Here is a 12,904-nt window from a genome sequence, read left to right on the forward strand (position 1 = left end):
TACTTTTTAAATTGGGATTATGAAAGTAATGGGAGAAGCAATTTGTAGCTTGTAATACAAACATTGAAAATTCAAATAAAAACAGAACTTAAATAACTAAAAAATTTTATTCAATTGGTAATTTTTTAAACTTTAAAACAAACAAATTGTCTGGTTACAAAATTATATATACATTAATTATCAACTAATATACATAATAAAACAATAAAAATTGATAAGAAAATATTTAAGCTTATATATATTGAAAGTTCTAAAACTAATTAAAAAAGGATGAAAAACTTCAAGGTTCTAAAAAGGCATACGGAATGGTGTGGGAAGCAATCTTTTCACAGATGAACGATGTCTGTTTTTTGCAAGATGTTAAATTTTTTGATGTTTTTTATGAATTTTATATTTGTAGAGACACTCAATCTTATAATACAAAACTAATATCCTTTGATTGTTAAACAGGATAAACAATGTCATGTGAGCGTCTATGCAAATATAAAAGTACAAATTAACGCATTTACTTCTAATTTTGACGATATCATGCCAATTTAAAAAAGTTTTTCTTCAATAAATTTAAAATTTTATGCAATTATTACAAATTTTGGTACATAATTCTTTTTACGAATTTACTGTAATTGCTTTTTTTGTATAGTTTTTCGCCGAAAAGTACTTATAATATTTATTGTTTGTAATATGTTCCTAATTATACTTTGCCAGAAATGCGTTATTTTGTACAAAATCGTTTGCTCCATCGTTCAAATGTATGAGTAAGGACCATCAGTTAAGGCGCTACACAGTAACAATCAAGAGTTATCATCTTTGTTTGAGCCGCCACCGCCGACACCGGAACCTTGGGCATTGGCACTGCGACCACCAGTTGGTGCACGTACAGCGGGTGGCTTGTATTCCAATCCCGGATCGAATTGCATTAAAACGAATACCTTATAAAAAATATTTTTTATTTATATTTTGTGTGAAAAACACTGAATTACGTAGAGCTGAACACAGTTTACCTGATCAGTTGGCAGTAATGAAAAGTCATCGGGTGGGTTGGTTATAACGTAACGTTTACTACTTGCATCACAACTTGAGCTAGTATCTCGAAATCGGTACAATCCTATGCATAGCATGCCATACGATCTAAGTGCAGCCACAAACAGATCACCATATTTGCCGCACTCCCCAAACTGTGCCAGTGGACCATCATAAAGTGATATTTGACCAACGCGACATCTGCAAGGTGCAACAGTTTATGATATATATTTTTATTAATAATTTTGATTTTTACTGAAAGCGTACCTGTCTCGGTTACTAAGGCTTTCCACCGTACTATAACCACCTCTTAGCCCAGCACCTTCTGCTAATATTAATTCTAATTCCGGAGTTGCACCACCCGTGATGAGTGATCGTATAAGTGTTAAGGCATTTTGATTGAAATATGTCTGCATTGGTGCCATTAAATAAATGTTAAAGAAAAAGCAAAGATTTTTACAAATCTGAATTTTTCGACTTGTAACAACAAACATAAAGAGAAAGTTCTTTGAGACGTATTTTATTAACGTTTTCAGAACTGTCTTTTTGTGTTGACGATATTAAATTTAATATTTTATTACCGTCGACATAAGTGAATCTAACACACTGACAGCAAAAGCTGTACCACACGCAAACGGCTGCGTCAGATATAGTTCCGTATCTGGGTCGTCGTCATCGTCTTGATCGAGAAACTGCACGTTACTATCGTTGACCAGTTCTTTAAACAACAACCAAAACATTAGGTTTCGATCAGAGCAAATTTTTACACACAAGTGGCGCAAACGCATGGCGCTTTCATATACATTCGTTTGAAATTGGCCCAAAACTTTCCAGCTCCTTTTAACAGAAATCTTTTAAATAAATTCTTGCTCATCACAGAAAAAGTTTACTGTAATAGGCGTAGTTTCTGCTGTAAGGAGCTGTTTCGAAAATTTTAAAAATAAAAATTTACATCACCAAAAATTAAACACTTAACTAATAATTATTATAAATTTCTCACAAAAATAACAAAATATTGGGCACGAGTTTATTAAAAAACCAATCAGAAATTATAAGTATTTGAAATGAAAATGCAAACAGAATAAAATTACTTTAGGCCAATTTCTTTACGAGAGCTTTGGTCGTTCGCAAACAGAGCCAACTTAGTGCAATGCAGTTTACCTGTTATCATAGGTACATTCGCACCATATACCGAACCGCGACGCTGCAGCACAATTGGGCTTCCAGCAGTCGCGCTCAGGTTATCGAATTCGGGGCCACGTTGACTCAGCACCCCGATTGTGTCGTCGAATGTCATCGCTTTTATATTTAACGATGCAAGAATGGCCTCTTTATCTGCCAATGTTGGATCATCGTTGCTAGGAACTTTCGCCGATAGAATACAACACATATCGCATAAATTAACATTAACTGCCCTCAAATCGGCACGACTTAATGGCGAACCATTTAGTACGGATATTTTTGGCAAGTTCTGTAACATTTTCCATTCTCGTCTTATATAATCCACAGAACCAACTATGACTACATGTTTCAGTTCGTGATAATGAAAGTTGGATGCACGTAATGGCATAACCAAATTACGCAAACCAATTAACGGTGAATCTGGATCAGCAAAGAGGCACACGACAACGTGACCATTTAAAACGGTCATTGCCGCTTGATTACGATCCTAATAATAAGGATATGTAGATATAAAAATTTATAAAGGATTGTTTTAGATTTATTATCATAAATGTTTACCAATATGCAGTCTTCTAGATTTTTCGCCGGACTCCAATGGAACATGCCGGTCGAATCATATTTCATTTCGGTTTTTTCAAAATCGAAATCTTTTGATTGATCATCCGCGATGCCAGCCGGCAATGTAACTCCGCCGTTTTGGTTTTGTGCACCAGTGCCGGAACTACGACTTGTTGGCCTATAAAATTAACAACAAACAAAAAAAAAATAAAATTATATATAATATTGTAACAAAAGCATAATAACGGACTAATGAAGCATGCTGCAAAAGTATTGTGCCAAAGTTGCTACACCAAAAATTATGCAAATTTTTCGCATGTATCACTAAACTTATGGGTACGTGAATTTAGTTTAACAGATTCGAGTGCGCTAACAACCATTACCAACCAAATACCATAGCTACAATGTGTATACGCAAAGGCACATACAATGAAGTTCCGAGATGAAAATAATGCCGCAGAACTCACGATTGAGTCAATATGGAGTAAGTAAAGGATAAGGTATGTTATTAATACACATAAAGTAAAATGATATATGGATATATGTTTAGGACTTTTAATAATTCTTGCATATTACAATTTGATTTTTGTAATTAAATTTCATTTACATGTGCTATTTCGAACTGTCGCTCTAAGATTGTTTCGAATGACCGCTATAGAAAATATATTATGATACTTTGTTTTGCTTTACCACAGTTGATAATTCTTATTAAAATAGTAATGTAAGTCAAAGAATTTGTTAAATATAAGGACCTACTCTTACGAATCTGAACTACATAATACCTAAGAATATGTCAATAAAACAATATAATTTCAGTTGCAAATCGTAAGCTCGTTATTGACTCTGCGGCTCGTATTCAATTGAACAGTTGTGATTCTTACTTTATAGTTTGTATACATTTATTACAACTCCGCAGTTCCGACACAGTTTACAGAAAACCTTATTTTTTGATGAATAAAAATATTTTCTTCTGAGAGTGTTTTTCTTTCGGACCATTATAAGCTTTGCTTGTTTATCAGATCAGAGATTTAATAGGTCTTTGTTCTCACTTCATCACTATAAACATTAGAATAAAAATATTGTGTCCGCCAATATAGTAACAGTCAGGTATGAAGCAGTGTGCATCGCAAAAACAAATTCCTTTGCAATGGTGCTTAATGCGTACTAAAATAATTTATCGGACAACAAACCATTTAAAGACGATGTCGGTATTTCCATGATTCTTTTCTTAATCCTGAGTTTGTTTAGTATATATGTACAGCCAAACAATTTGTGTGTATACAGTATACACAACAAAACTATTTGTTTTTTAACACTGTTTTATTGCTAAGAAGAGTTAAAATTTTTAACTTAAAAATAATAATTTTTGCGTTTTAAAATATTTACATTTTAAATATTTTTAGAATGTATTGAGTTGTAACAAAAACAATATTCTAGAACAAAGCCAATGAAGATAAATATGTTGCTTTCAAATAAAAGCTTGTTAAAATATAGATAGTAATAAGTGTTCTCTTATTTGTCACTGTGTATTTTCGTATCACAAATATACATGCGCAAAAAATATCTATGCATATTTTTGCCGACCCTGATTTTAAACTCGTAGAGTTAGAACTGCTAGAGTAAATGAAATAGTTCATGCAGAACAACTGTTAAACTCTCATTAGTGTTTAATGCATTGACTCCATTACATAAATTGTTAATGAATTAAAAAATTACGTTTTCTTATTACTAACGGACTAATCAATCAATAATATCATTTAAATAAGTTTAATTTTCTTACATCATTTGCTATATAAATAATAACACTATACAAAGTAATGACGTTTTCAATTGGTAAATCTGGATTTAATCTAGATTTACACTCGATATGTCAAATTTTGTTGCCCCACGTTTTTAGAGTAACATTATTAAGGTTAGAGTCTAACAGTCTAGTCTAGCTGAGTTATTTTTCATAAATACATATGTATGTCGAATCAAAATACACTTAGTCTTCCAAGTCATATAAAATAGCTGTTAAATTTAGGATCATCTTACTACTCTGACAAAATATCTAGAGTGTTATAAATTAATCTCGAGCCTTATTCATTTTGCTCGAGATTTACCATTAAAAAATTAAAATCGTAAAAAGTTACCCCAGATTTACCAATCGGAACGGCATAAGTTAAACTAAATGGGTGAAATAACGGAAAAATAATGGCGATAGTTCAAATCAAACAATTGTAAATAGTTTATATAGAATTGATAGCAAAAGCCGTGTGCAGTGCGTTGTGCCGAAGTATTTTGTGGGCATTTGTGTTGTGTTCACATGATTGCATTTGTTATTGGTACTGCAATTTTGTGTTTTGTTTGCATAGCAATATTCTTATTGTTGTTATTGTTTTTGTTTTTCTTGTGCATGGTATTCGTAAATTATAAAAGATAATACATACAGCTTACTAAGGGCGTAGTAAGTGATTTGCTTTAAATGTGTGTATATGAATAGAAAACAAAATGGAGTTTATAGAAACTTTGCGTTTGTGTGTAAATGTGAATATTATTTATATATCTTTATTTAAATTTAAAAGCGATAAAAAAGTAGCAAATGTGTTTAGAAATTAATTTTGAATTATGTTGAATATGCAAAGTTTTTCTGTTTTTTTTTTTAATATAATGTAAAGAAGTATTAAGTGCAAATTACAAAACACAACAAAATTACAAAATACATTACAGTTTTATATAAGAAAATATACATGTACAGATACACAAGACGCATATATTGGGCTTAGTGAAAATATGAAGTATTAAAAAAGAGGTAATTTAGTTTAAACTTTAAAGACAACAAAAACACACATACAAAGACATGAACATGACAAAAAAATTAATAAAGTTTTTTTATAATATTTTTTTAAAGTGTTTAGATACAATCTAGAAAAAGTATGGACGCATACATGAGCTTTTTAACTTCGTAAGCAAGTTGATAGCCCGCATAAGGGTTAGCATCGGTTTCTGGAGGCCTGAAACAAAATTGTTAATTAAGAGTTTTTGTTTTTTTGTTATTGTTATATAAGTGATTTTATTTATATATTTCAGTTTCTTTTGTTGAATTTTATTTGTTTTGCTTTTCCAAAACGTTTGCTTACAATGATTTTTGTTGTTAGTTGCAAAAGAACACAAACACAAACACAAAACGAATTTCGTTTCAATGAAAACATTCCAACAAAATGAAAATAAATTACGAATAAATTAAAATAAAATTAAAATTAGAGTTAGAATTATTTTCTTTTATACATTGTTTGTACGAGTATATATTTAAAGAAATGAAATCGTGTATTTATATAGAAGCGCTTTTTTGATAAACCTGAACCAATTGAAAACATTGAAATAAGTACCAATTTGTGTATTAAACATGAAGCATTTGTTTTGTTTTTACTGTACAATAATCCTAGTTTACTGCAGTATCTTACTTAAGTTAAACATAAGTTTAAGTTTTCTTTGTACATTTGCTTATACTTAGTGTAGTGAAAGCGCGAAGAATGTTAATATATATACTTACCTATTGTACTGTGACGGAGAAATAACCTGACCATCCATTTGCTGCCTGTTGACCGTGGGCTTCACTTTGTTGACTTGTTTTACGGTTGTGGCGCTTAAATGCATGCCAGTGCCGCCGTTGCCGGTGCCGTTAGGCCGGCGTCCGTTCCGATTTAAAACTAAGGAGAAAATAAGTTATTAACTTTTAAAATTAAATTTTATATATTCTTAATTCATTAACAATTTTTTAGTGAATTAGCAATAAACTAAAATATTATATACAAAAAATGATCGGATCAATTTGGTATATTACAGTTTATATATAAGAATTTAGAATTCACAACAGCTATACAAGTTCTAGATTGTTTTGAACTTGAAAACTCTGAAAAAATGAATGTATAAAAAACCTCCAGACTTTATATATAGACTTGTTGAATTAAACGGAAAATGTTATTTCATTCGATTTATTTATACGAATAATATTAGCTATTTAGCATTCGTGACTTATTAGTTTTTTAAAATATAAGAAATATTACCATACAGCATCACATATGAAAATCAATCAATTTCAGTTCTCTAATACTGTGCAGTTCTATAATCAAATAAATGCCGGTATTCTCAACTCTTAGGCTTGAAACTATCTCACAATTGAAAATGTTTGGTTACAGTCAAAGTTCTATTCGAAATCTTTCCAGTTACTCTTCAGAATATATTAATCACATCCACCTCTTCTTTACTTTTAACTACGACATAAAACTAATTGCCGATATTTTATTTAGAGGTATTTGTCCGGATAAAGGTCTATTATAAAAAATGGGTGTTATCATTTAAACTGATGACATTAATGTAGGTATTTTCTTTCAAATGGAAGCTGCTACTATTAGGGAAGATATGGATAATATATTTAATAGGATTATATGTGTAATATCAGACAATCAAGCTGCTATGAACTGTACAGTTTTATATCTAGGTCAGTTTTTGGTTGCTAACAAGATTTCGACATAGTATTGACCTATCCAGAAACTCAATTACCGGAAAATCGCAGGCAACTATAAAGCGGATGTCAATCAGATAAGGAACATGCTGGAAGCATTTGAATATTAAGGCACAAAGTTGACAAGTAGTTCTTAGAAAGTTCCAGTATAAAACAACATTGGAAGGGTCTATGATGTCCTATTTAGGCTTATCTCAAAAAGAAAAAATATTTGTTGATCTCACAGAGTTGCCTTACATAAACGCTAATCTAATAGTGGGTTTGCTCACGGGTCATAGACGCTTAGGAAACCAAACAAGAAAATTGTATTTTCTTTTTTTGAATGACTCGTCCCGCAGTTGTGAGAAAGAAAAAGAAAGTACTTCATACCACTTATAGTTTAAATTCTCTTAGACTTATACGGCAATACAATCACTTTAATAACCTAACCAAAAATAAGTTCTAGATAGTAAAAAACTAAAAAAAGTATATGAATATTACTGCAAATGGATATCGCATGTGAACTTTTATATATGTGTAAATGTTTAAAATATTATTTATTAATAAATATTAACAACAAATTGCGTGTTGTGAAGAAGTTAATAAATATTATTATATGCACAACTATATATATTTGGAAAACTTGTTCACATTTAATTATAATATCTAATTTATCATTAAGAAATTTTTGAATTTATTCTCGATGAGTACTTACGGTTCATATCTTCTCTGTCGCGTGTTAGATCACCTATGCATACGCGTTAAATAAAAATATAATGATTTTATTATTAGATAGTTGAAATTCAGTATAATTTTGTAAAGAAAGGTTAATTTTTGAAACATTTTGTACCGCGTGTGCTTGGCTTGAAATAAACTAGCGAAGTTTTAGAAGCGATTCGACTAAATTTATTTCAATTTGTTAGCGTACTTATGCATTAAATAAGTTTGGAGTTTTATGTTTAAGAGTTTTAGTTAAGTAATAAAGTTGATATGTAAATGGTTTTATTTTAGAGAAATAAATAACATCGGTTAAGATATGCAAGTAAGATACAAAAAAATAATTTTAATTTTCAATTTACTGATTTTAAGATAAATAACAAGCAATTCATATGCAAATAAAGAATTAATTTTTAGAGATTAGAGATATTTTTACAAAAATAAATTTTTTATTTCATTTAGTTTTAATAAATAAAAACATAACTAATTACTTTCAACAAATTATAACAATTAAAATAATTTTACGCACTTGACAAATAATTTTTAATTAATAAATACAAGGGCGAAAGGATAAGTTTAATTTAAAGAAAAAACACATTAAGATGCAAAATGTTTTAAAGAACATTTATTAATGGGTATTCTCGATTAATTGATTAATAAGTGGTTAATACATTAACACTGACTGGAACTGATACTTAAAATATGAAAACATGCTTGAGATATGAATTTAGTGCACCGATTTTTGGTTCTTTTTCGAATGAAATGGTTTTGAAGAGGAAATGAGCTTTTTTGGTGCCACAAAAAAAAATATAAATAAAAAGCAGTGTTGGGAAATAATATCTGAAATAAATATATGTGAAAACTAAATGAAGGTGAAACCTATATTCATCAACCAAAGCAAACTAGAAAAAGCTTAATTGAAAGTAATAAGATAAGAATCGTGTGTTGTTTTAAGAAAAAAATTCGTTCTTCATATATCAATTTCTCGTTGTTTAATTTAAGAACTAAAAAAAATTTTCTTGAAAAAAAAATGTGGAACGCATTATTCGCACGTTAATCAGTTTTTTATTAAAGGACGCATGTTCAAAAAATCCTTTCTCAAATCAAGATAGAAATGATAAAATTATTTATTTATAAAATTTCAAGAAACTTAATATTTTACCCGTTACAGATCCACGCACATGCACCCGCTTTGGTAGTTCAGGTGGCGTAAATGTGGGTGCAGGATGGTGATCATCTGTAAGATACGCTCTGATCAGCACACTTAACTTTAAATTGTTCAATTCTTTTTTTATATAGTTGTTTTTGTTTTGCAAAAGATTTTATATATGAACAGAAGAGAAATAATAAACAAACACAAGAAATTCACTAAATGTGTAAACTGGAAAAGGAAGGAAAAACATATATTAAAAAGACAATTACTTCTTTTCTTGAAACCAAAGATATAGTCAAATGCGGAATATGTAGAAGTCATAATGAAACTTTAACGATCAGAACTCTATAGACATAATTCTGCATTACTATACTAACCTGCATCTCTTAAATATTTTATTTCATGAATAAATCACTAAATTCTAATATCTTGGCAAATTATTACTAAAACATTAGGTGAAAATATATTTTATGAATTGATTCTATAAAATTGTAAATGATTTTTTTTTTTTGAAAAGGTGGTACACTTGATATCGAAATAGAATAGTTAAAGTATAATTAAGCAGTACTTTTCTATATATATCGTAATACATAATACAATTTTTCTATTAAAACTTTAGTTAAATAAATTGTTTTAAATTGTACTTCACGCAGTTTATAAATATCGTTTCCGTAATGGTGGATAACACCGAATATACCTATATAAACTATATATACACTATAATTATATTGCTGTAGTATATCTATAAAATAATACAGAAAAGCTAATTTGATTTCATTTTATTTTTTTAGCTTCGAAGTTTAATATTAGAAATGTGTATGTATCGTTTTTTTTATATAAATATATTTTTTCTATTACATAAATCATATAAACCCTTCGGTAGTGTGATACTTTAACATTCGAGGTGACAATAGAAATGATGACGATAAACCTATTATAATATAATCACTTTTTAATGTCCATAATATTCCGCATCAGAATAAACTTTGATCAAATATATTAAATTAAACAAAATATATAAAAATATTCATTGGTATATTTAATTTATATGGATGATGGTTTTTGGGAAGGAGGATTAACATGGATCAAATACATTAAAGACTTTAAGCCTTTTTGGTATTTTTGTAAATTTGTAATATCAAAAAGCATGTTTTACTATATTTTTTAACAAAATCTGTGCACTACGTAGCGGTTGTGTGAAGCATAAATACAAGTAAATATAATTGACATTTAACTAACAAGTACGAATAAAATACAATGCAGATGGGAGTGAAAGGTTCATGCAAACTACGTGTCATCAACTTTGCAAATTGTTTACTCTTGCCACTACATTTATCCAAGCATAGTTGCAAGCAAATAGTGTTCCCTTGGGTTAGCCCAATAGACCAACGAGAGTGCAATAAAATGCCAGATAACTGCATCCAAAAGAAAAATAAAAGTCTTAATAAAAGCAATAATTTAATTTCTTTTATCATTATTATCAATTTTAAGCTATTTTAATATTTATTCTCATTTTTTGATTTCACTTTGTAAATTTGTTTGTTGTTCATTCTGAAATAAATCTGATGGGGTTCTCCTTTACCATCCCAGAAAAGGCAAGACTACGTGTTTCTTGATTACTGAACTTTTGAGCTACACATACGAACACTAAAACATTCAAACATTGGAACATTGAAACACAATAAACGTTGTCGTTCATATATAAAAAGAAATTGCAAAGATGAGTTCATGAGTTTAATTTTTATTAAAACAATTACATACTGTAAATAATATTTTAATAATACATATTAATATTTTTTAACACAAAAAGCAAAAATATTATGCGAAATCGCTGCTTTCAACGAAATAAGCTGTTTGTGCTGCCACTACTAAATCTTAAGCACAGAATCAGATGTGTGATGACTTCTCCTTTTAAGTGTGAGTATTCTAGAATAATAAATTTCGATTTTCCGATTCAGGCATACTTGTGGTTATTGATGAGTGACTACAGTAAGCCTAGCGCCCCGTTTGAATGCAATTGAGTCAATATCAGTTTCGATTAACTTTCTGCACCAAATAAATTGTTAAATGCATTAACTCATTTCAAAACTTTATATTAAACATTCTAAATAAAAGCAATTCAAAGTGTTTACGCTGTGTTCATTTTTTCCTTTGCTAATATTGCATTATTGTAGTTTCTGTAATATTTTTTTGCATTGTTACTACATTAAGATATGTGTTATTAAATTGATACATACTCATACATACGAATACCAATACAGATACAAATACAGTAAATAATGTATTTAAACTTACATACATACTTACAAATATTCAAGGTAATAAATCACATTCTCATTAGCACATAAAATTTTGTAATATTGGTTTAGATGACATATTCATAGATACTTTCGTTCATTTTGCTTATAAGATACAATACTACATATATGTATATATATATATATATATATTATATATACATATATATTATATATGTATATATTATATAAATACATATATATATATATATAAATAAATATATAAACATTAATAATTTCAATACGAATAAATATTTAAAAATTAAAAAGTATCTTTATCATCTAAATTATAAAATGATTTCTTAACAAAATGCAATCAATTTAATTTTACACTAATTAAACGGCTATATAATTTTATAACAAAATAAAATTTATTATTGATAAATACTAATTTTCCTACAAAATTATAACATCCGAGCTTATTAAACTTACTTGATAAAAAGTACTCATCATCTTCTATAGTACGGTTTATATGTATATAAAGAATTATTAGCCCATCCCATTAGGTTTTTATGACGATATTTGTTCAATTTTTTTTAACGAACGATGAAATTTAAATACAAAAAATAATATTTTAAAAAATATTTTAATACAGATACATTTAAAGTCGACCTAAAAATAGTTTAATTACTTGAAAATGGAATATGATATGCTGTATAGATGTTTGTGTTTGGTAAATATAGGAACAAAAAATAATGACCCTTGATAGTTTCTGACAATGCTACCTAAAGTAATTACAATCAAACTTGATTGTAAAGTAATTACAATCAAAAAATTGAAGCTCTCAAATATGGAATGACATTAATGAACTGGTAAAAAGGTGTTAATATTGAAGAACTGGGTAATGTCGAGTGTAGTCGTAAACAAGTGATATCTAACAGCGATTTATTTTATTTATTTTATATGACTCTGCACGTTGAACCACAACACTAAACATTAATGCAATTTTAAACTATTATTATATATCTTAAAAAAGGTAACTTAAAATTATTCTCAAGTGCTCTGTATATAATTCGCTCTGTATATGTTGAAAAATACTTACATATAAGTAAGCACACTAAAAAATTAAAAATCGTATATAATTTGAGGCGTCATTATTCATCATCAAACAACTATTTGTACTTCGTTATACAAGTAGATTACAATAAATAGATTTGTAATAATCTAAGATACTCGTTGATGTGATAAAGCTATTGCTGTAATATATGTCAAAAAGTACGAAAGTAATCAATTATTTTCGAGTATATCGGAGATATATTAAAGGTTCATGAAGTTCGAGACATTAATTTGGTAGGGTTGTTGCACAAAATTATCTTAAAAGATTGTAGTACTGTAACTACAATAAATGATTGAATGAAATTTAATCGAAATCTAATTCACAACTGACTTTAATTTTCCTTTACTCTAGCAACTCGAAAATGGATACCCCGATAGTTTTGACAAATAATGACCGAAGAGAATCACAAACTCATATATTCTTCCAGCTTTTGCTAG

At 28.6% G+C, this 12,904-nt stretch overlaps 1 protein-coding gene across 37 annotated transcripts in view; it reads right to left on the reverse strand.

Moving 5' to 3' along the window:
* Positions 1-224: 224 nt before the first annotated feature.
* The window catches only part of LOC119680541 (calcium-activated potassium channel slowpoke), a 71,431-nt gene continuing 58,751 nt past the window's right edge, over positions 225-12,904 (reverse strand). For 15 of the 37 annotated variants that reach the window (XM_038093403.1, XM_038093404.1, XM_038093405.1 and 12 more), the window contains 10 exons: positions 9,123-9,197; positions 7,959-7,991; positions 6,293-6,449; positions 5,688-5,753; positions 2,761-2,938; positions 2,182-2,689; positions 1,602-1,738; positions 1,288-1,430; positions 1,002-1,221; positions 225-929 (listed from right to left, as the gene is read on the reverse strand). In XM_038093403.1, coding sequence (XP_037949331.1) covers positions 792-929; positions 1,002-1,221; positions 1,288-1,430; positions 1,602-1,738; positions 2,182-2,689; positions 2,761-2,938; positions 5,688-5,753; positions 6,293-6,449; positions 7,959-7,991; positions 9,123-9,197 — 1,655 coding nt within the window. In that variant the 3' untranslated portion in view covers positions 225-791. The remainder of the gene's footprint in view (positions 930-1,001; positions 1,222-1,287; positions 1,431-1,601; positions 1,739-2,181; positions 2,690-2,760; positions 2,939-5,687; positions 5,754-6,292; positions 6,450-7,958; positions 7,992-9,122; positions 9,198-12,904) is intronic. The other 22 variants (XM_038093414.1, XM_038093416.1, XM_038093415.1 and 19 more) reach the window with 6 other exon arrangements.

The sequence above is a fragment of the Teleopsis dalmanni genome, chromosome 2 (assembly GCF_002237135.1).
Source record: "Teleopsis dalmanni isolate 2A chromosome 2, ASM223713v2, whole genome shotgun sequence".
NCBI classification, from domain to species: domain Eukaryota; kingdom Metazoa; phylum Arthropoda; class Insecta; order Diptera; family Diopsidae; genus Teleopsis; species Teleopsis dalmanni.